This window comes from Lygodium microphyllum, chromosome 7 (genome assembly GCF_053477565.2).
Source record: "Lygodium microphyllum isolate KBCC chromosome 7, Lygodium_microphyllum_v1.1.10, whole genome shotgun sequence".
Lineage (NCBI taxonomy): Eukaryota > Viridiplantae > Streptophyta > Polypodiopsida > Schizaeales > Lygodiaceae > Lygodium > Lygodium microphyllum.
In genome coordinates, this window is record NC_141141.1 from 8,110,237 (window position 1) to 8,134,560 (window position 24,324).

The 24,324-nt window shown below is 42.6% G+C and overlaps 1 protein-coding gene across 2 annotated transcripts; it reads left to right on the top strand.

Annotated features, from left to right (window-relative positions):
• The first annotated feature begins 348 nt into the window (after positions 1–348).
• LOC148033160 (pentatricopeptide repeat-containing protein At3g53360, mitochondrial-like) lies at positions 349–6,070 on the top strand. 2 transcript variants are annotated; one of them, XM_087681030.1, is made up of 2 exons: positions 349–494; positions 892–6,070. In XM_087681030.1, exons 1-2 carry the CDS (start codon positions 481–483, stop codon positions 2,903–2,905), a joined length of 2,028 nt encoding a protein of 675 aa, XP_087537156.1. In that variant the 5' UTR covers positions 349–480; the 3' UTR covers positions 2,906–6,070. The 2 variants fall into 2 exon arrangements, with proteins under 2 accessions (XP_087537156.1, XP_087537155.1); XM_087681029.1 differs by having other exon boundaries at positions 412–494; positions 619–6,070.
• Positions 6,071–24,324: the final 18,254 nt, after the last annotated feature.

Below are 24,324 nucleotides of genomic sequence, written 5' to 3' on the forward strand. Positions count from 1 at the left end.
AAGCTGCCACCTAGGAAATGGTACCACAAGTTTTATGCTTTTATGCATTCATAAGGATATAGTTGTTGTGCTATGGATCTGTGTTTATACACGAAAAAGGCTCGTGATGATAGCCTTATGATTTTGGTACTCTATGTGGATGATATGCTTATCGTTGGGAGAACTCATGATGAATTGGATACCTTGAAACCTCAGCTCAAGAAAAACTTTGAGATGAAAGACATGGGACATGACCTTGCATATTCTTGGGAGGCACGTCACTTTTCTCCAAAGTCACTATGTGAGATACTTAGTTCTCATGTAAGTCATGTAAGTCTTCAGACGTACGCTTGTCATGCATAATGAATACAAGTACCTACGGCGAGAAAACTGAACGCAGGATAGCATTCGTTTAATGGCGAGAAGCATAGTTAATCCAAGCTTTCGTTTAATGGTGAGAAAACTGCATGTGGAAAACGAAATTCGGAAGTCCGTCGCACCATGGGAGCAGCAAGGTAGTAACTTCTCTTCTGCTAGAGTGTGGTTTTCCGCGCAGAGAGAAAGAGAGTGTGTGTGTGTGTGCTTGCGCGCGCGTGTGTGTTTTAAGAATGCAAATTTCAAAGCATAACTTATCAACAGGACATATTATCAGACGATTCAAAAGGAGGGTTACCATACCCATATGACAAATGGAACTATGATAAAGAAATATTATTACAATATATCAAAGTACAATGAATCCAAGAGGATGGAACATCATTCATTCGATGTTGTCAAGCTACTATGATCCAGAAGTTCGATACCAATACATGCAGACAAGGGTTTCAACAGCACATAGTTAATCTTTCAAAGCTTCCATCAACAAGTAAAAGAAAACCTAATGTGTCTGTGTTTGTGATCTTTGCATCACAGGCCAGCCCCCAATCTCCAGAATTCAAGCACAAAATCTCCACAGAGGTGGATTGATGGCTGGTACAATGTCCGTGAGGAGCTAACTCCAAACGGGCTTGTGAAGTTAGCAGAGGTAAAAGATAGTGTGCCCTACAAGAAGGTAATCCATGGCAGGGCGATTGCTGATGTCGTGGCCTTACTCAAGGCTTGTGCCAAGCAGAAGGATCTGGACAAAGGTACTAGGTTGCATTCCAATATTCTCAAATGTGGGCTGCTTGGGAAGAGCCCTCACATAGCAAACACTTTAGTCAGTATGTATGCAAAATGTGGCGCACTTACAAGAGCACAACAAGTGCTGGACGAGCTTCCGAGTCGGAATGTAGTCACTTGGTCTGCACTAATTGCCGGATACGCTCAACAGGGACATGGTGAGGAAGCATTCAAGTGCTTTGAACAGATGCAACATGAAGGCCTTTGTCCAGATGCAGTCACATTTGTTTGCATCTTGAAAGCTTGTGCCATCATGGGAGCAGCTACCAGAGGCAAACACATTCATGATCAGATTGTCAGACAGGGGCTGCTGGGAACAAATATTGTGCTTGGCAATGCATTGGTGGACATGTATGCGAAATGTGGTGCACTGTCAAAAGCGCAGCAAGTGCTTGAGGAGCTTCCAGTTCGGGACATAGTTACTTGGTCTGCATTGATCTCTGGGTATGCCCAACATGGACATGGTGAGGAAGCACTTAAGTGCTTCGAAAGGATGCAATGTGAGGGCTTCTGCCCAGATGCAGTTACCTTTATTTGCATCTTGAAAGCCTGTTGCAAGGTGGGAGCAGCTACCAAAGGCAAACAAATTCATGATGAGATTATCAGGCAGGGATTATTGGGAACAAATAATGCGCTTGGCAATGCATTGGTGCATATGTATGCAAAATGTGGTGCACTTTCAAAAGCACAGCAAGTGTTTGAAGAGCTTCCGATACGGGACGTAATGACATGGTCTGCACTTATTGCAGGATATGTGGAGCATGGACACAGTGAGAAAGCACTGAGCTGCTTTGAACAGATGCAGCATGAGGGCCTCTATCCAGATGCAGTCACCTTCATTTGCATCTTGAAAGCATGTGCCATTATTGGAGCAGCTACAAAAGGCAAACAAATTCATGATGAGATTATCAGACAGGGTTTTCTGGGAACAAATATTGTGCTTGCTACTGCCTTGGTGGACATGTATGCAAAATGTGGTGTGCTTTCCAAAGCACAACAGCTGTTTGAAGAGCTTCCAGTTCGGGATGTAGTGACTTGGTCTGCATTAATTGCTGGGTACATTCAACATGGACATGGCGAGGAAGCACTGGACTGCTTTGAACGGATGCAATGTGAGGGTCTTCATCCAGATGCAGTCACCTTTGTTTGCATCTTAAAAGCATGTGGTATGGTGGGAGCAGCTACCAAAGGTGAACAAATTCATGATCAGATTATCAGACAGGGGTTGCTAACAACAAACATTGTTCTCGCAACTGCTTTGGTGGATATGTATGCAAAATGTGGTGCACTGCCAAGAGCACAAGAAGTGCTTGATGAGCTTCCAGTTCGAAACGTAATCTGTTGGAATGCACTAATTGCTGGATATGCTCAACATGGGCATGTTGAAGAAGCACTAAACTGTTTCAAACGGATGCAGCATGAGGGCCTTTGTCCTGATGCTATTACTCTATTTTGTGTGCTTACGGCTTACAGTTACTCAGGTCTACTAGATGAGGCACATAAGTACTTTGAGATTATGAGCACAAATTATGGCATCATGCCTGATGTAGAGCACTACACTTGCCTGGTAGATCTTTTTGGACATGCAGGGCACTTTGACAAGGCTATAGAAGTGATTAAAAAGATGCCATCTCTTGATTGTTTTCCAGTCTGGGCTGCTCTATTGGGGGCTTGCCAAAAATGGGGTAATGTGAAGCTCGGGAGATTGGCCTTTGAACATGTAGTGCAATTAGATACAATTGATGCTACAGCTTATGTCTGCTAGCCATGAGCTCAGGTTTTAAGGAAGAGAGTGTGAATTTTTATTGAACAATACTGGGGCCTCAAAATACTTCTCAAGCATGGTGCTTATTGTTAGTAGAGTAGTTGTCAGCTCATGTGTGAGTCTGAGCTTGATCTGGGCTGAGCATTTTTATTAGGTATTTTAGGTTTTTTCTGGTGTGGCATTTTATGCCAGTGGAACATTTTTATGCACCAGTCGGCCAGCATTAATGCTGTCCAACCAGCATTATTGCTCCCCACTTTTTCAGCCTATTTATACTCAGTGCTCCTCCTCAGTCAGTATCATCATCTTCACCATCTGCAGACTCTGTGGAGAGAGGAGCCAGAGCCAGTGCCAGTGCCCACGCAGCCAGTGACTCATTGTTGTATGCGACAGTCTCGTGTTCAGATATATGGATTCCATTTCCCGTGCATACATCTGAGTTCTCATCTGTATCGTGTTGACTCTACCGATGCGTCCTCTCCTTCATCAGACTCCGACTCCGACCCTCCGACCAAGGTGAAGTCCAAGGCGCGGAAGGGATCCTCTTCTTCGGATCACAGGAAGGGCTTGGTGGCCCCTTCCTCGGCTGCTTTCTAGTGGTGGTGATGAGGTCATCCCTCACGACTCTCTTGTGCCAGAGAGGGAGTGTGAGTGGGTGTTCAGATGGGGCAGCCGCGCCTCATCTATACTTTTATACAGGTGCACAGGTTCCAGAGAGGGACGTCCCTGACGCATCGCCTTCAGTCTAGTGGAATCAAATCCTGGAGCTGGGATTGACATCCAGGTTCATGATGAGCTAGTTATGTGACAGAGAGTGGGAGGCTTTCGTCTGGAGCTCACATGAGGGGACACTTTGGCGGTCTGGCCAAAGGCGGGGAATCCATGGTCACCTATGTTCAGGGGCATTTTTGACAGGATAGCCTTGTATGCTACTGCGAGACATTGGTAATGGACACAGAGACATGCTATGATCTTCTCTATTTTCAGGTGTTTGGTACGATCGACATCGACATCAGGTTCTCTCCGAGGCACCTTGGTGGTGGCTTGATCACCCACTGCTTGGGTATCCATGGTTCTACTTGGTGGTTCTATGTTGTATAGTTTCTGATCTCTTTTCATTGTACTATTGTATTGTATCAGATCACTCCTGATTTGAGAGCGGGTGTTAGCAAAGTAGTTGTTAGCTCATGTGTGAGTTTGAGCTTGATCTGGGCTGGGGATTTTTATTAGGTATTTTAGGTTTTTTTTGGTGTGGCATTTTATGCCTGTGGAGCATTTTTATGCACCAGTCGGCCAGCATTAATGCTGTCCGACCAGCATTATTGCTCCTCACTTTTTCAGCCTATTTATACTCAGTGCTCCTCCTCAGTTAGTATCATCATCTTCACCATCTGCAGACTCTGTGGAGAGAGGAGCCAGAGCGAGTGCCAGTGCCCACGCAGCCAGTGACTCACTATTGTATACAACTGTCTCGTGTTCAGATATATAGATTCAATTTCCCATGCATACTTCTGAGTTCTCATCTGTATCGTGTTCTTTCTTTCTTCTCTTTTTGTCTTGTGTTTCAGCAGTTTATTTCAGTACATGTTTATGCTTCCACCGCTGCTCCACTTCTGACACTTATTGGATGAAGCTGTTCTCACATTGAGGAACACAAGCAACTTATAAGGCTCAAAGCACAAGGTAGGAAGGGGTATGCTACTGACAAATATGCTGATAGATTACTTCTCTAGCATGAAGCTTCTTCTTGCTTGCCTACTAGTGTCCTCTGGGGTTTTTGGCCAGATGCTGATCTGTGGGTGGCAGAAGAACAATATTTGACTGCAGAAAATTTTTCAACAATTCACCTCTAATTAATTCTTTAGCTTTAAAAACCTGCAAGAAGTTGATAAGGTACCAGATGCTGTTTCTTCCAAGATATTGCAAGATGGCAGGAAAAGGGACATTGGCAAGGAGAACGGCAGCCAGATTTCAAGTAGATTCATTCTCCTCTCCATTTTTTGCCTGCTAATGTGACTCGCCTGGGAGGCTGCCACCACACACTGTTGCACCAAAGAATATTTATATGGTGTGTTCGTAAAATTTTGGGCTCTTGTCCACTTGAACACTCTGTTGGTCACCTGAGAAGGAGGTGTGAAGATATGCTAGGTTTTGCACTGAGAAAACATAGAATGTATGAACATGACTTAAACAGATTAAGTTAGACAAGATGCAAAAGTGCAAAATAGAAATGAAGATACTCTGATGAAACTGAATGAATCCCGAAAATAAGCGAATTTCTGTACACAATGCTCAAAGACAAAGCTGTCCAACTGCGGATGGTTCTTGTGGGAGTGGGTTGAGGGAGGCAATGGAGTGTGTTGTTCATAGGAGACGGATCTCAAGTGCTGAAACCACTAGTCAGAGTTGAAAGAAGTGGGCAGGCAGCAAAAACACAGCCTGCAGTTGAGCGTTGGAGCAATGTGTCTTCTAGGGGGGCTGTCCAGAAGCAAGCAACTGATCAGGCCTGAAAACACAGCTGTCCATGTGGCTGGAGGAGCAGGGAGGCAGCTGGCAACATGTCTTTAGGAGCTGCACCAGTTAAGGTGGCTGTCCAATGTGCACTAGATTGTAACCAGTGGTAGGCAGCTGTAGAAAACAGATATATACAGTCAGCAGGCTGAGGTCATGGAGCTGTAGAAGGTGATGATGCCAGTAGCTGTGGGGCAAAAGGAAGCCTCCAAAAGGGCACCTGGCAACTGAGAATGACCATGGCAAGAGCTGGAAAATGGTGGCAGCAGCATAGAATGGATCTGGCAGCCACATGATGATGTACACTGAGTGGGCAAGATGAAACAGAATGGAACTGGGATGCCAAAGTCGGGGAGTTTGCTTTTGGGACGTAGAAACTATTTTAACATTAATGTCCAAGTTTTGGGGATTGGTTAAATGAGCTAATTTAAGGTTGAATGTGTAATGCACCACTTTTAGCTTAACAGGAAGTTCTCAAATTTTCAAGCTCCGATAATTTATCTTGTAAGCTATCCTATCTGTGCATAGGAATATAATGTTAGGGTGACACTTGCTCTTGTGGCTAATATTTGGAGGGTAGGCATCAGTCTCAAAACTCTTGCTTGATTCCTTCCAAAGAAAGCCTCCTCTTGGTCACTTTTGTCTTGATTTGTGTCGACGTGCTTTTCATGACAAATTATGAAAATAGAGGTACAAATACTACATGCGCTACATTGATTTTATGCTTTAAGCAATGACGGAAATATCATGTCAAATAAACAAGGCTTTTTGCTTTGGGTATATGAGCTGCTTGGCTGTTTTGTTTCTTTGTTTCTTGTTTAGTGCTAGGAGAGGATATGGATCAAGAGATCACTATCTATGGGCATCACAAGTGGCAAAAACTGACACTACTCTCTCAAGATAGACTGATGTTGATTAAGCTTTCCACTCTAGACTACTTTTGACCTTTAAGGAAGTTCTCTCTCTAGTTCTAGTTGGTTTAGATCTTGATTGTGAAACTAGAATCCTTTGCCCTCCTTGGAGGGAAATATTTTGTGGGCATTTAGGTGGGCATGCCTATCTAGAGGGAAAAAACCCTACTTCAACTTCCATAAGGTTTTGATCGACTGCTATATAAAGGACTCAAGTGTTATGGCTTTGTGATCTATCATAGTTAGCCTCTTTATTAGTGTAAATCAAGTTGGGTGATCATTTGTGTTTTGACACTCTGTGAAATGTTTTGTTGTAGGTGCTCAATCCCCTTCTTGTTAGAAGTGGTGCTGTGATGGAATCGTGAGAATCTGCTATAATCGACTGTACAATACAAGAAAGAAGAAAAACTGCAAAAAAAGAAGAAGAATACACGAACACTACAAAGGGAGAACTCATAGATATGCTTGGGAAATGGAATCCATATACCAAGAAATGAGATTGTTGTGTACACTAGTGAGTCACGACACTAGTATCGCCTTCCCCTCTCCAACAAGACTTGCTATGGAAGCTTGCAAGTGATAATTGATTGAGGAGGAACGAGCCTAAGCCATAAATAGACTCTCTATCTCTATCAAACATGCTTCGTAGTGACATATGTGACTATCTTGTTAGCAATACCTTTGAGCATATGTGAAAGCGTCTTCTCATATGAGTTGTGACTAGGAGTAATTCGTGCTCTTTGTCAGGAAGCAACCCACCATGAACCTAGATGTGAATCCCAGATCTAGACTTTCAAAATCTACCAGACTTCAGTTAATGCGGGAGGGAAGACTCTCTCTAGATTCTTTGCACTAGTGTAGATGAGGCTTATTAACCCTACCGTATTATCCCTCTTACACTCCCTCTCTGGCTCTGGAGAGTTTGAGGGATTACTCCATCACTAATACTAGAAAGCAATGGGAGGAGGGGCAACTAAGCCCTTCTCTTGCTTGGTAGAAGACAAGCCCTTCTAGGCCTTAGCCAGAGATTTGAGTTGGAGTTAGAGAGGATGAGGATGAGTTGTCAAAGGAGTTTGTATCTAGTTGTTTTTTTCTCCTACAACGCTGCTAACTCATTTCAATCCTTGCACACATGTCCCTTCTTGCCACAATGATAGCATTGGGCCTTTGTCTTCTTCTTCTTCTTGACACCCATCTCTAAAGCTGCAAAAGCCTCATCTTGGCCACGATATTGAGATGGGAGTCTTCCATGTAATCTCAAAGATGCCCCGTGCTCAAGCAACATCAAGAACATATGAGTGAAACTCATTGGTTGCAAAGATGTCTGGGTCCGTAAGGCATTGGCTACTCCATCAAACTTTGGAGTAAGCTTTTAGAGCATAGCCCCTACTAGATAAGCCTCTAGAAGAGATGACTATATATGTCGAAGCTGATCTTGTACCTGTGTCACACAAAGTGAGAACGACTAGATAGTATCCTTTGGCTTGAACTTTATCAACTAAGGATCATTGCATACATGGTCGATAGAGCCTTGTACAACATCTCCAACTTGTCCCATACCATTGAAGCTATCCTATAGCAGGTACTATCGGAAGGACCTCTTTAGAGATGCACTGAAAAAGTGCAAAATATGCGTTAGCATAAATAGGATTTGGAATACTAGCACTGATACTAACGATGGGCACTGTATACCACAAATGCTTTTGCACCAACCATACTTTCATAACAACACTCCATGTTAGGTAGTCGCGCCCATGAAGTTGATCATCAGTGGAGTTGTATGAAGGTACCATTTGGAGAGGATAGAATGAGAAGATAAGAAAAGAAAAGAAGCACACAAAGAGAGAGAGAGAGAGAGAGAGAGAGAGAGAGAGAGAGAGAGAGAGAGAGAGAGAGAGAGAGAGAGCATACAAAATCAACACAAACAACATGGATCAAAGTTTATATACAATGTAAACAATTACTACAAATATTGAAAATTAGGTAAGATAGATAAAAATCAACTAGAAAAGGAGGAATTAGGTAGAGTGCAACCAAGGGATACTATCAAAAGCTTGAAAATATTGTTGCCTAGCTTACAAGAGCATGAAATGTAGAAAACATAGAAGCAGTTCATAGAAGTGTTGATTGAGTTAGCATTAAATGCCGTAGTACAAATGTTAGGAGATTGGTCGTCTCATGAGTGAGTCTACGCATGCATCGTGGGCTAGGTACATTATTTATGCATCTCTTTTTTTTATGCTTGATTTATAAGCTCTTGATTTGGGTCAATTGGGTATTATTGAGCTTGCCAATTTGATTATTTTATTCATTCATTTCTAGTCAATGTTTTGTTAGATCTTGGAGTAAGCTTGTCGACATGAGTTAGAAAAATGTTTTGTTCACACAGCTAATGACTCAGTGTTGTATGCAACCATCTCATATCTTGATATATGGATTCCATTTCTTAAGTATATCTTTGAGTTTTCTCTTTGTAGTGTTCTTTTGTTTCTCTCATTCTTTTCTCTTGTGTCATACACTCTATTATAGTAGTCTTCTACACTTCCATTGTTGCACCCACTTTTGACATGTATCAGACATTTGTGTTAGATCTTGGAGTGCTTTTCTTTTCTATTGTAGGTCTATCAACTACTTATGTTACCTTTCTAGATCGTTCCTGCTTAGATGACCTAATTTTGGTGCAAATTAGCTTGCTTTCTATCATCTATTATCTTCACTTTGTGCTCATCTATATGTGTGTTTATTTTTTGCATTATTTTATTGTTGTACAACTTGTATCTTATGCTTCTAGTGACTATGTTTTGCTATTTAGAATATGCATTTTTTAGTTTTGTTCCTCCCTGTACTAGGCGACTGATTTTTCAGGCTCTATTTGTTGTGTTTGACCAGATTTTCCTTGTTTTAACAATCGCTTTTTTAATTAGACCCTCTCTAAATTGTATGTGAACTTGTGATCTATGCAGTTTGTGTTGTGTTTGGCTATACTCTCTCTTTGTTTTTGTTCTTTTGAAAACGATAAGATCCTCTCTGCACCATGTGTGAACTTGTGATCTATGTAGTTTGTACTATGTTTGTCTATACCCTATCTTTGTTTCTATTATTTCCTTTATCTTCTCATCTTATCCTCTCCAAATGGCCCCTCTTTGTTGCTCTTTTCATGATAAACTTCATGGCCCTAGCTATCTCACATGGAGAGCAATTTATGAAAGTGAAAAAGCAATTATGGTACATTGTTTCAGGAGTTATTATGTGGCCCCAAACTCTGACTTCTTTGATTGATAATTGAAACTGTAAGAACTATGAGGAAGTTGTGCTTAGATGGAATATAGATTATGATTGTGTGTATTCTGCTCTTCTCCAATACATTTCTAAATAGATTCTACCATTGGTCAACTTGTGCAGGACAACTTTATATGTGTGGGTGAAGTTGCAAATGTTGTAAAAGGTTCCATCAACTGTGTGTGTAGTGGCCCTCTATGGATAGCTCCAATAGATGAAGTTTGAGCTGGAGAATACTATCCAATCTTTTTTACTTCGTGTTATATAGGTCCATGATAAGCTTTGATATATGGAGTCTGGGCTTCTAGAGGCTCATTTATTAGGGATTGTGCTCTCTAAGCTCCCTTTGGAGTTTGATGGAGTGGTCAATGCTTTTCGTGGGGTTCAAACCTCTTCACAACTAGTGAGTTTCATTGATATATCCTTGATGTTGCTTAAGCATGAGGCATCATTGAGATTACACGGGAGGATTCCATCTTGACATGGTGGCCATGATGAGGCATATATAGCTTTAGAGAGGACAAACATGAAGACGTTGAAGGTACAATTCTATCATGTGAAAAGAAAGGACACCTATGAAAGGACTACAAGGAGTTATTAGCTTTACGAAAGGAGGGGAAGAAGAAGCAAAATACAAACTCTTCTAACGAATCATCCTCATTCTCCTCTGACTTTGAATTAGATCCTCTAGTAAAGGTGGAGGCCAAGGTGTGGAAAGGATCCTTTTGTATCGAGAAGGAGAAGGGCTTGGATGCCCTCCTTCTCCTAATTTCTAATGCTTGTGATGTGGTCATCCCTCACAACTCTCTAGTGCCAAAAAGGGAGTGTGAGAGGTTGGTGAGATGGTGTAAGTCAACCTCATTTGTACACGTATATAGGTGCAAGGGATTCAGAGAGGGACTTCCCTTTAGCATTTGGCAGCTTTTGAAATCTTGGAGCTAGGATTGACCTCCAAGTTCATGATGGGCTGATTTCTTGATAGAGAGCAGGATTGGCTCCTCGTCCAAGCTCACATGAGGGGACACTTTGGCCGTTTGGTCAAAGGCAGGGAATCCATACTCATGTATGCTCAGAGGCATTGTTGACAGGATGCTCACATTTGCTATTGCAAGACATTGTTGGCATACATAGAGAGTTGCTATGATTCTTCTCTATTTTGAGGAGCTAATATGATTGACATTGACCTTAGGTTCTCTCCAAGGCACCTTGATGGTGGCTCAGGCACCCACTACTTGGTATCCATGCTCCTATCTATGTGTCATTGTTATATGTACTATTGTGAGTCATCATCATTGTACATTGTATTGTATCAAATCACCAATGATATAAGAGACGGAGTTAGTGAGGACCCAATTTGTGCATCGTTGTAGGTGCGGTGTGCGGCTTAGGGAGATAGGTTTGGAAGTCCTTCCCTTGAGGTGCCCTAAGCGTGAAGTGGGGGATGGGGCTAGGTAAAAAATCCTAGGGTGTAGTGATTGTGGTGCTCAAATGATTTCAAGGACTTAGTCTTTTCCTTTTCTTTCTTTTCTTATTTTCTTTTCTTTTTTTTTATTTCCTTTTTCTTTTTCTTTTTCTCTCTTTTTTTAAATAGGTAAACACAATCGACATCATAGATATATGGGTGCTCTTAGGTTGTACCCCGGTCCTCTTCTGATGATGCATTACGAGGTGGCCTAAGGGATTTGCTAAAAAAGGCACAGCTTTGCATGTAGCTTTTGAGATTAGCCCTAACGTTTAGAGGTGCAGTTGAAAAAAAGGAGTGTCCACACCTCGTAAACCGGCTATTGTTTATGTCTTCGAGTATCTTTAAACAAAAAGAGGGTAACAATGTAGCCCTCATCATTAGTCGGGGTCATGGCACAACTATCTATTCCTAGGTTGAGACAAAAAAAGAGTGGAGGGAGGTGGGTCTCCTCGACGGCTGGCTTTTGCTTTTGTAGAAACTTAATATTCCTAAGATAATTACAAGTTGTGATGAAAGCGGGGTCCAGTCAGGATGAGAAATCCTTGAGGAAGCTCGTGATTGACGGGTGGATGTCTCCTGCCTTGAAGGTTGACACTCCTCACAGGATTCTCTACATTGGCATTGTAGATCTTGGGAAAGTTATACCTACCATGATCCTCCCTATTGTAATCCACTCCGTGCCTGCGAGGGTAGGGCATGTAGATAGGATCATTCCTTTCTTCAATGAGTGTGCCATAGAATGCCATCCATGCATCATGGTTTGTATCCCAGATCCTTCTCCGCCACTTGGGTGTGCTGTGTAGCCTTGGACTATCTTGGGAATTTGGTACACCTTTTCATGCCAGTAGTCTTTGGGACCTCCTGCCTCCATTGAGTGATAACTATGCTCTGCTCCTCGACCCATCGATTCACCAAGTTGTTGGCCATTTGAAATATGCTGTCCATTACTTCCATTGGTAGGACTCGGTCTAGGGGCTGTGGGTAGAGGAATGATAGCTTGAAGGGCTGGGTTTGGAGTTCTCCTTGCTTCCAAATAATCAGTTCTTGGGGCTAGTTGTGATGGGATAGCAATCCTCGCATTGTGGCAAAGGCTCTCTAGGAAACTGTTGGAGTTGCGCTCTAGCTCTCTACTGCGCTTGCTCCACCAATTTTGGTCTTCTTCTCTTAGCTGAAATGATGCACTCGGGTACTTGGCTTCCTTCTGGATCTTCCTGATGCACATCTAGAAGTGGCGGGCTAAGCTCTCGGGCATGTTGCCCTTCTTCTAGCTCTTGCTCGAAGTTCGGCCCTTTCTTTGTTGGCGGTTGCTCTTGTGGGGTTGAAGCTGGGGGTGGATGCGACTACTCCTGCTCTTCAAAACCTAGCTCCTTCAGCTCATTGGTGGAGAGGCCAACTTGCCTCAAATACTAGCATTGTTCTTTTCTCGTTAGGTCGGTGCCGGTTGGAAGAGCACGCTCTTGCAGGCCATACTTCAAGGCTCTGGTGGTCATCTCTAACTTCCTTCTCATCCTCTCCATAGAATCCTCATTGTCCACTTGCATTACATGGAGCACTGTGCTTAAGAAGGCTTGCCATTGCCATTTGAACTTGCTTCTGCTGTGGCTTCGTTTCTAGCCTATGCCAACACCTGCTCGCATTCTGCTATGGCTGAGCGCTTGGCAAGTCCTCGCACCCGTTCGAAGTTGTGCTCTTCCCACTGTTTGGCTCTCTCTTCCAATTCCTCCTTGCCCTTCTCCATGCTTTGAGACATCATCATTACCACGTGCTATTGTTTATTCCATATTTCCCACATGTGTGTTTTTTCCTTGTTCCAGTGGTTCAGCTACTCTTTGGCTATCTTCTAGGCTTGTTGCGCCACAGTGAGTTGCATGGAAGTTTCTGACATCCTTTTAGATAGATCTTCATTCTTCTGTGCGTGGGATTCTTGCCTTCCTTCATGCCACTGTCTTTCAAATTCAGCCATGGTTTTTATCTCTTCCACCTCCTACTCTAGGTTCTCCAGCTCTTCCTACAACCTTGGGTTGCTTCTTCGATGGCTTCTTCTCTCTCTTTCTCCAAGGATTCGATTTCCCTTTCGAGTCTCTCTTGTTCCTCCAACTCTAGGGCAGTCCTCTTTTTCAAGTTTTCTATTTCTTCTTGATGTCTTCATGCCCTCTCTTCTCTTGCTGACTCTAGCTCCTCCGTGGCATCAATGACGTTTTTCATATCTCCTTGCAACTCTTCATACAACTTGGCTAGCTCCTTGATGCATCGCTGCATCCTCACTCGATCTTGTGTCTCTTCACCTAGTCTTGCTTGCCAACTTGCTTCTGCCTCTTAACTTTGAGATGCTCTTTTAACTCTCAGGTCTCTTGTTGATGCTTTGCTGCTTGGCGGGTTGCTTCCAACTTGAGTGCTACTAAGGATTCTCTTTCAGTCTCCAGCTTGGCTGATGTCGCTCTCTTATCTTCCTTGGCCTTTTCTAGCTGTGCTAGAAGCTCTTTAACATACTCATCATATGTTGTGGCCGCGTGGGTGTCGTGGGAGATGCTGTCGTCGTAGAGGCCTCTGAAAGGTGGGAAGGATTGAGTAAGAGAGCACAAAGGTGAGAGCTATGGCGGATGGAGCAAGAGCAAGAAAGAGAGAGACTCCAAATGTGGGAACTCCAACAATCACAATGTGTGACCAGCCTTCCCTTTATTCAAATGTCACTGAAAGAATAAAGAATGAAGTGACAGTGATGGGTGCCTGCCACCTGCAGTGTGCAGGTGCGGGTACTTTCAGTGTGTAATACACAACCAACTAGGTGGAGGCACCTTTACCCCCTACAACCTCCCACTTAAAGGCGAATCTGCCTCAATGAGGAATGAGAAGTAGTGATACCTAACATCAATGTGTTTTTTATTCGCATGGGAGACCGGATTATTGGCTAAATGGATAGCACTCATAGAATCCGAATAGTGTAGGGATAGCATCTGCAATACCAAGGTTAGCAACCAAATGACCCAACCAAATGGCATCCTTGCAAGCCTCAATGGCTACAACATACTAGGCCTCTGTAGTAGAAAGGGCCGCATATTTCTACACCTTGGACATCCACGAAATAGCACCTCCAACAAAAGTGAACACATAGCTAGAGGTGGACTTCCTACTATCTGCATGTCTTGCATAGTCAGAGTCAGTGTATCTCACGACTCATGTATCCTGGGTACCACAACATATGCACATATCAGTGGTGCCCTTTAGGTACCTCATGATACCCTTCAGGGCATCCCAATGTCTCTTACTAGGTGTAGCCATATAAAGTGCCACAACACCAATTGCAAAAAGCAACATCTAGATGGGTGGCTCATACATAAGATTACCCACTATGGATGCATAGGGAATCTTGGCCATCTTGACCCTCTGCTCATCTGTCTGCGAACAATCGGCCTGTGATACCATCACATGAGAAGGCAATGGACAACCGCTATGCATGCGGAAGCACTCAAGGACTTTATGAATGTACTCTCTCTGTGATAGATAGAGTACTCCTTGATGCTGCCTATCACGTGTAATGCGCATACCAAGAATATGAGAGGCATGTCCCAGATCTTTCATCTCAAATCTCTTCTTGAGCTGAGCCTTAAGAGCATCTAGCTCATCATGAGCTTTCCCTGTGAAAAGCATGTCATCCATATAGAGTACCAAAATCAATAAAGATCCATCACGGGGTTTCTTCATGTACAAGCACGGATCCATAGCACTACGGCCATAGCCCTGTGACTGCATAAATGCATTGAACTTATGATACCATTCCCTAGGTGCTCGCTTCAAGCCATAAAGACTTTTCTTCAATCTGCACACTAGGTGTTCCCTACTAGGATCTGCAAAGCCCTTAGGCTGCTCCATGTAAATCTCATCATGCAAATCTCCATGTAAGAAATTCGTCTTGACATCCAACTAATATAAGTCCAAGTCAAGCTGTGCAGCCAAAGCCAAGACTAAGCGTAAGGTGGTCATCTTAACCAGAGGAGAGAAGATCTCATCAAAGTCAACACCATGCTCTTGGTTAAAACCCTTTGCTACCAATCAGGCCTTGTATGGTAGCCTGGGGTGTCCAGGGGTACTTTTCAACTTGTACACCCACTTGGGAGACAAAGCCCTCTTGCCACTAGGCAAGGAAACCAAATTCCATGTATGATTCTTATGCAACGAGTCAGTCTCAGACTGCATAGCCCTCTCCCAAGAGTGACTGTCACCCTTGTGCATAGCCTCAACATAGGTGTGAGGCTCTCCTACATTTGTATGCAAGACATAATTTATAGAGGGCTTATAGCAGTCAGGAGGTCATCTATCTCTAGTAGAACGCCTCAATGCAAGATGTGTTGTCTGTTCAATATCCTGTCTAACATCCTGGCCATGAGTACCAACTACTACTGCAAGCTATCCATCTGGCTGTACGGCAGTAGGCAACATCACCTCCTGAAAGATAATTATGCGTATCTCCACTACCTTTTTAGACTGCCTATGTCCTCATGGAACACAACATCATGGCTGTGGATGACTTTCCATGCCGCTTGCGGATCCCAAAGACGATATTCCATCTCACTTGCATCTCCATTGCCAAGGAATGCATTTCACACTTTTAGGATCCAGCTTATGGCGCTTGTCATTGGGCACATGGCAAGATGCCTCGCATCCAAAGACGCGAAAATGAGTATAAGAGGGAGGCTTTCTTGTTGATACTTCCTGTGCAACAACCTAGAAGTTAATGCCACTGCAAGGCAATCTATTAATGATATTCACTACAATTGTAACTGCCTTAGCCCAAAAATGTTTTGGTAAGCCTACATGGGTAAGCCTGCATGGCTAAGCATACTGCGTACCCTCTCTTGGGATAGTCCTATTCATGCGCTCAACCATACCATTCTGGGGAGGGGTATTGGGTGGTTAATTGATGCTTATTAATACCTCTCTCATCACAAAATTTCTCAAAGGCACGTGAGACATACTCACCCCCATTATAATCTGTCCTTAGGCATTTCAGCCTATGCCCAGTCGGCTAAAGCAAGCCAATGCTGAAATACTTCCCAAACCTTACATGAAAAGTCATCAATAAATGTAACGAAGTACTTCTGCTTTATGGGATAAGCCCAAACCTTACATGAAAAGTCATTAATAAATGTAACGAAGTACTTTGCATCCCCTAGTGATTGATAGGGCATGGGTCCACAAACATCAGAATGCACAAGAGCCAATGACTCACCCATGTGTGACATATCAGACTTCTTATGCGAGTTCCTAGTCTGCCTACCATATAAACAATGATCACATGATGCAAAGTTAGAAGAGTCAAAAGGCGGGATATACTGCAAAGCATGAAGAATTTTCATTCCTTTAAGAGACATGCCGAGACAAGCATGCTAGAGAGATACATGTGGCATAGAACCCACTGACAAAACATGGTCAATAGTACCAGATACAACCAAGGGGTAGAGGCTGCTAGACTTGACACCTCTTGTAAGAACAAGCCTGCCACGAGTTATCTTCCATATAGAATCACCAAAGCATATATGATAACATGCATCATCAAGCTGCCTAGCATACATAAGGCTTTTAGTCAGTGCGAGTACATGACATACATTATGCAAAATAAAAGTGCTACTAGAGAGGGAAACTGTAGAGTGACATCACCAATGCCAACAATAGCAAGAGACCGATCATCACCTAAGTGCATAATAGCAGATATACTATGATAGGTATGAAACCAATCATGGTAGGGGGTCACATGAAAAGATGCACCCGAATCCAAGAGCCAACATTGTCCATGAATAGACTGAGAGGCGGTCAGTTGAGAGGCATCACATGAAGAGATTGCTAAGATGTAGGCATGACATTTATCTCCTAGACTTTGTAGGTATAATACTATGATCATTGGATTTCTCCTGCACTTTTTCTTTCCCCTTTTCTTTGTGCTGCCTGTCATCATGCATCTTATGGCACTGCGGCCGTATGTGTCCTACTTTTCCACAATAATGGCATGTAAGATTAGACTTACATCCATGGGACTTGTTGCGTCCACGTGACTTAGATTGGGACTTCCGAGACTCCTTCTCATGATGATCATTATCTTTCTTGCCACTTTTGCCACCTCTAACAGATAAAGCATGTGAAGTATCATTGTTTTTCTTGTTAATTTCTTCAGTCAAAAGAGCACTCTCTATATCTTGCAATTTCAGCTCATCAAGTTTGTTGGTACATACAGATCGTAGTGCGAAATACATCCCAAGACTCAGGTAAAGTGCCAAGCAGAAACAAAAGTTGTAGATTATCCTGAAACTCAATACCCTATAGAAGTAGACTCTTCATGATAGAATGAAACTGAATAAAGTGAAGAGACAATGGGGTCCCCTCCTTCATGCAGAGGTCCATCAATTGTTAAGCCAATACATTTGTGAAGCAAGGCTCTGCTTTGCATAAAGTCCCTGAATCTTTTTCCATAGATTCCACTCACTCTAATCTTCATATTCAACAACATTATTATGGACCTCTTTAGAGAGTGATAAAATAATAGTGGACTTGCATAGTGTATCTAAATCAGCCTAATCGTCATCATCCATATTCTTGGGTTTAATACCTTTGTTTCTTAGTGGCTTAATCTACCAATTTTGTACCAAAACCTGCCATATTTGAGATTTCTAGTAGCCATAGTTAGTGCCATCCAACTTGGCAATGTTAAACAAAGCTGTATCTTTGAGATGACTAGCCATAATGAGTCAAATAGAGGCAGACTATGCAAAAAAAAGCTTGCTATAATTAGCAGTAAACATGCCAAAACCATTGCAAAAACAAGCTGAAAATAAGAGAAACTGCTAGAATGACCAGCTGTCCACCAAATAGTATCAACAATACATCAAAAGGACATGATTAAGCTCAGTAAATACATCACAGTCCGCATAAAATAGCTTGTTGTAATAAATGAAAGCAGTGAGTAAATGAGAGCAAATAGTGAGCTAATAGAGATCCAATGACAACAGTGATGATTGCCAAGCCCAATCTTGTATCAAGCGGCCATAATAGAGGCACTATGACATCCAATGAGCATGAGCCAAACACCCAAATGTGTCAAGAGAGTCCATCAGTACAACTGGTACATCCCTTGAGTAATAAGCAAGATGTACACACCATTGGCAAGACCTGACAAATACTCAATGAAGGCGGATTAAATCAGCTCATCCAAGAGTAGACATGGAAGCATCTAGGAAGAAAATATCATAGTCAAGGACGTGTAAGAGATCCTAGTCTCAAATCTCAAGTAATAGCTCAAATGCATAGCTTGCAAGCTCTGGGTAAATCCAAGACCATAAGCATAAAGCTCCCAATGGCATAAAATTTGATGGAAAATGAGCAACCAAGCTCAGAGATAGCATGTAAATGCATAAGACATCTCATAGCCAAGACCGTACATCATGAGAGCACCAAGAGCATGTAAGCGGTCAGGCATTTGATAGCATCCAAGTACATCATGTACGAACCCAAGTCAATCTCTGACAAGCCAAGAAACATCCAAAAGAGGTTCCAAAGTATCCAAATACAAGCCCAACTAAAGCTCCAAGTGGCAAAGAAGCTCAAACAATGTAGGTAGCATGCATCACTGACATATGCTTCAAAGCATATACCAACGGGTCATGCATAGACCATATGTATAACCTTTGTCACAAAGCATGCCAGTGCAGACCAATGTCAAGTAAGTGTTAATCAATACGGAACTCAAATGAGACTCAATACATTCCAAAACCATCCAAGACATTTGACAACCTCCATTTGCATCCAAATAGTCATAACAAGCATCTAGAAAGCACCCAAACCAATAGGCATAACATAACTTGAGTTAAATAGCTTCAGTCCTATTCTATATAGCAGCAAATTCACTGTCAAACTGAGTATAAGCAGTGCCAAAAGAAACACCAAATCAATGTCATATCATATGCATAGCTTCCCATAACATCCGGACATGATTTGGGTACCAAATGGCATCAAGAGCTAGTACCAAGCAAAGCACAAACATCAAATGCTGATGTAGCACTATTTGGGGCTGCCTATGGATTGTTATGATAGTCATGGACTAAAGTATATTAGACCCAAATGTCAATGCCAATCTCAATCCTTCAATGCCATGGTTGAAGCATGCTCCTATGCCTCAAATGAGACCTGTGTAGTGCCAATGGCCTGAGAAGGTACTGGAGATGAAGGCCACATTTTTGACAGGCTAAGAAAATGGGGCAATCTATTGAAATCATGTTTTTGATGTTGCTGAGAGAGTTGAGGCACTAGTTGATGGTTAGGGAGCTTCTATGGCTCCCAAAGAAGCTTCCCAAGATGCCTCAATAGGTATAGAAGAGAGAGAGAGCTCAGTTCAAAACCTTCATACGATGGGCCATGGCTGCCCTGTTCTTCAAACCCTGTGGACTGAAATAAAGAGTGGAATGAGAGCTCCAAACCCTGTAGATGAATGCTTTGAGGTTGCCTAAGAAGGCACAATGCTTGCCCGAGAAGGATGAAATTGATTGGAAGCTCAAAAGGTGTGGCTATGGCTGCCAAAAGCGAAGACAAGAGTGCAGGTATTCAAATGAATGAAGGAGTGCCTGACCACATTCAAGACCTTGAAGAGCCAAGCTTTGATACTAGTTGAAAGGTGAGAAGGATCGAGCAAGAGAGCACAGAGGTGAGAGCTATAGCGAATGGAGCAAGACCAAGAAAGAGACTCCAAATGTGGAAACTCCAACAGCCGCAATGTGTGACTGGCCTTCCTTTTATTCAAATGTCACTGAAAGAATAAAGAATGAAGTGACAGTGATGGGCACCTATCACCTGTAGTGTGCAGGCATGGGTACTGTAAGTATAGTAATATATGGTGGCTTGGCGGAGGTGCCTTTACCCCCTACATCCTCTAGCTTTTGCCTCTTGGGATGGGTCCACACATCTACACTTAGCACGTCGGTGGTCATTATGACTCTCAAATGGCCACTGACTCATTACTTATTATATTCAGGTTGTTACACCTATTTACAGCTGGTATAGTTATAGCACTAGTCGACTAGTGTAGTCGGTTATGCATTGTTTGACTTAGTAGGCCACTATCCTTTATGTTGTATCTTATCTATACTTTGTGTACATTGTAAAGTGTGTGGAAGAAGAAGAAGAAACCAGCAAGAAAACGTTTTGGCCTCCATCTCTCTTCTTGTCTCTTGAGTGAGCTTCTCCTTGTGCATTCTGTGTGTTCGGCGCAGCATCTTGAGCAAGTCCCCCCACCACGCGATTCTTGACATGGTATCAGAGCTGCACCACTGATTGAGGCTGGTTTTGAAGGCTAAAGCAAAGGATAGAAGCCAAGGATTTGAGCAAGCAAGCAACGGGTAAGAAGCTCTTCCATTCTCTACTTCTTCTCTTGGACAGTGCCTGTGGAGGCACCGGAAGCAGGGCATAGCAAAAATCTCAGATTGCAGTGAGATTTGGTGTGCACAAAGAGCGCTGTGTATTCTACAGATAAGCCCTTTAAGACTTGCCTGCAGTTATTTTGGGCATCTGAGACCGTTTCAAGCCCCGTTTTAGAGCTGCAAGGTTGCGGACAATAGTTAGAGATACCCTGCAATTTCAGCTGTGTCTACTGTATACAAGCGCACAGGTTATAGATTTTAGATCTGTAAGTTCAAAGGTGTTTACCAGCGAATAAACACAAGGTTTATCTATAAACTGGTTGCAGATTGCATGTATTGTTGAGCAGACAGTGAAAAAGGATGTCTGGTGTATTGTTACGCACTACAGGTCGAGGGTTGCAGAAGATTTGCTTGCTATTTGGTATTAGTTTTGTGATAATGGCAGAGAATAGTGGAAACCCCATCATTGAGAAGCTCGAGAAGAACAACTACCCTTCATGGAAGTTCCATGTCACAACTTCCTTATTAGAAAAGGCCTCTACAAGTTTGTTTCAGGTGAAGAAAAGGAGCCAGAGGTGAGTGATCCTCCAACTGCTGCAGAAGAGACAAAGGCACGAAAGGAATGGAATGCAAAAGAAAAAAAGGTCATGTATTGGTTGTTTGCAGTAATTGACAATAATATGTTGGGACATATTAGAATTGTAGAGAATTCATATGCAGCTTGGACCGTACTTGAAAGTATGTTTTCCATAAATACAAAGGTACGAAAGATTCAACGCAAGCAAGAGTTGAATACATTGAAGAAAGGGAAGATGTCTATCAATGAGTATGCATTGAAGGTAAGGAGCATTGCAGATGCCTTAGCAGCAATTGATGCAATGCCCGATGATGATGATTTGGTGTCGTCTACCTTGGGTGGACTTAACAATGAAAAGGCTTGGAAGTCTTTTGTAACTTCCGTATATGTTAGAAAGCCATTTCCAGATTTTGATGAGTTGGTCTCCCTTATGATCACTGAAGAGATCAACATGCAGAGTGAGACATCTGAAAGAAGTGGTGAACAGGTCCAAGCTTTCTACTCCAGTTCAAGAAGGGGACGTGACAGGTTCTCTTCAAGAGGCCATGGTACAAGACATGGTAGTGACAACCAACAAACAGATTGAATCAGCAATTTGGCGATATGCAGGTTTTAGGAGGTCGTGGTAACTTTAGAGGCAGGGGGAACTTTAGAGGAAGAGGTGGATGGCAGAATAGAGGTTCTAACAACTTTGGTATTGTGTGTCACTACTACGGCAAAACAGGTCATATTGCAGCCCAATGTTATGCTAAGAAAGATGATATTCGTAGTGGTACATTGCAGCAAGGAAACTATGCATCGTCTTCACGATAGAATGAAGACAAAAATGAACGTCTGTTTGTTATGCAGCATATGTTGAAGGCAGTTACAAGAAAGGGAACACATGATGATGTTTGGTATGTTGATTCAGGCGCATCCAATCATATGACCAGCCATGTAGAATGGTTTGGAGAGATGCATGATTTGCGAAATGCACGTTATGTGCAGACGGGTGATGATTCATGCCACCCAATTTCACACATTGGAAAAGTTCCCTTGTCCTTGCATGATGGTAAGACAAAGAGTCTTTTAGATGTATTACATGTGCCATCTATTACAAAGAACTTGGTGTCAGTCGGTCAGATGGTAGAGCAAGGGCTGCAAGTCAGATTTAATGCAAAAAGGCCTGATTTGTAGAAGACTTCAATGAAAAGTGCAGGTTAGTTGCAAAGGGAAGTAGAGTTGGACGTATGTTTACTCTGGATGTTGGAATTCCTACTATGAATGTTGCTATGTATGCTAAAGGAAAAGATGTTGTTGCAGATATTGAAATTTGGTACAAATGCATTGGACATGCAAATGTACAAAGGCTAAAATTAATGCAGTCCAAAGGATTGGTGGTTATAGGTTTGTCTACATTTAGAGTTGTAGAATTTCATAAGGTATGTGAAGCATGTCAGTTTGGTAAGCAGACAAGACAACCCTTTTCACATTATAAAGATGTAAGCAGAAATATCCTTGATGTTGTGCATACAGAAATTTGGGGGCCTACACAAAATGTATCTCTTGGACGCAGTTCATACTTTGTCACATTCATTAATGATTGTTCTAGAAAGCTGTGGGTATATTTTATGAAGGAAAAGAGTGAAGCGTTTGAGCACTTTAGAACTTTCAAGGCTGCAGTTGAAAGAGAAACAGGCTTGAAAGTAAAGTACTTGAGGTCAGATAGAGGGGGAGAGTATCTCTCGAATGAGTTCAGTGATTTTCTGAGGTCTCATGGGATAAAGAGACAGTTCACATGCAGGTATATCCCACAGCAAAATGGGGTTGCAGAAAGGAAAAACAAGCATATTGCAGAAGTTGCATGCACCTTGATGGCTGAAAAGAATATACCTAAGCATTTTTGGTCTGAGGCTGTTCATACTGCTGTTTATATTATGAACAGAACTCCCATAGCTGCAGTTCATGGGATGACTCCTGAAGAATGCTTTACTGGAAAGAAGCCTGATGTATCGCACTTGAAGATATTTGGATGTGTTGCATATGTTTATGTGCCAGATGAGCTACGGAAGAAGCTTGATCCAAAGGCAGAAAAATGTATCTTTATTGGATACTCTTTAGAGCAGAAAGGGTATCGCTGTTATAACCTTATCACATGTAAGTTCAGAGTGAGCAGGGATGTCATCTTTGATGAAATGAGTAGTTGGTATGCATCTAGTGGTGATGCATTGGATGATGATAATGATCATGACACTCATGTGCAGGCTGAAAAGAAAGAATCACGGACTCTTAGTGGACCAGAGACATCATCTAGTAGTCTTGTCAAGATTGTGGGAGAGAAGGAAGGAGTCTCACTTGTAGCTTTCTTGCTTGCACAATGGGGGAATACACACAAAGGTGGAGGCTGAAAACAGTTTTTCCTCTTCTTAGTTGTGTAAGCCAAAAGAACTCAAGTACATAGAAATAGAAGAACCCTATATATGGGTCTCAAACCAAACTCAACTAACTAAGGTGGCATACTAACTGAGCCACGAACTAGAGTAGATAAGGATAGCTGTCATCTAGCTATTATTCATGGACGGTGTACCAATCGCATACTGACAAGTCGGTGACATAAATACACAACGGTCACCCTGGCATATCATGAGTGGAGCTCGATATCTCAACACTCCCCCTCGAGCTCAATCCTAATTCCTGCACACCAAGCAGGTCTCTGAACTTGCGTAGCTTCTCTATGCCCAATGCCTTCGTAAATATGTCAGCTACCTGATCCTCTGTGCTGACATAAACTAGATCAATAAGACCTAGTAAAACCCTCTCCCGCACATAGTGATAATACACCTCAATGTGCTTTGTTCTAGCATGATAGACTGGGTTATTTTTCAAGTGTATACTACTCATGTTGTCACAATAAATGACAACTGGCCCATTTGTAGGCTGATGCATATCATAAAGTAGCTTATGCAACCAAGCTACCTCACATGCAGCCATTGCTGTGCCCTTGTACTCAGCCTCTGTGCTCGATAATGCAACTGTAGGCTGTTTCTTACTGCTCCAAGTGACTGCAGCACTCCCAAAAGAGAACACATATCCATTGGTAGATCGTCTATCAGAAATACTACCAGCCCAATCAGCATCAGTGTATCCTTGCAACTGTATCTGAAACCCAGTCTCATAAAGTAGTCCATACTGCAATGTGGACTTCACATACCTGAGTATGCGTCTAGCCGCATCCAAATGCGCTTTCCTTGGAGCCTGCATAAACTGACTTACCAATCCAACAGCATAGCTCAAATCTG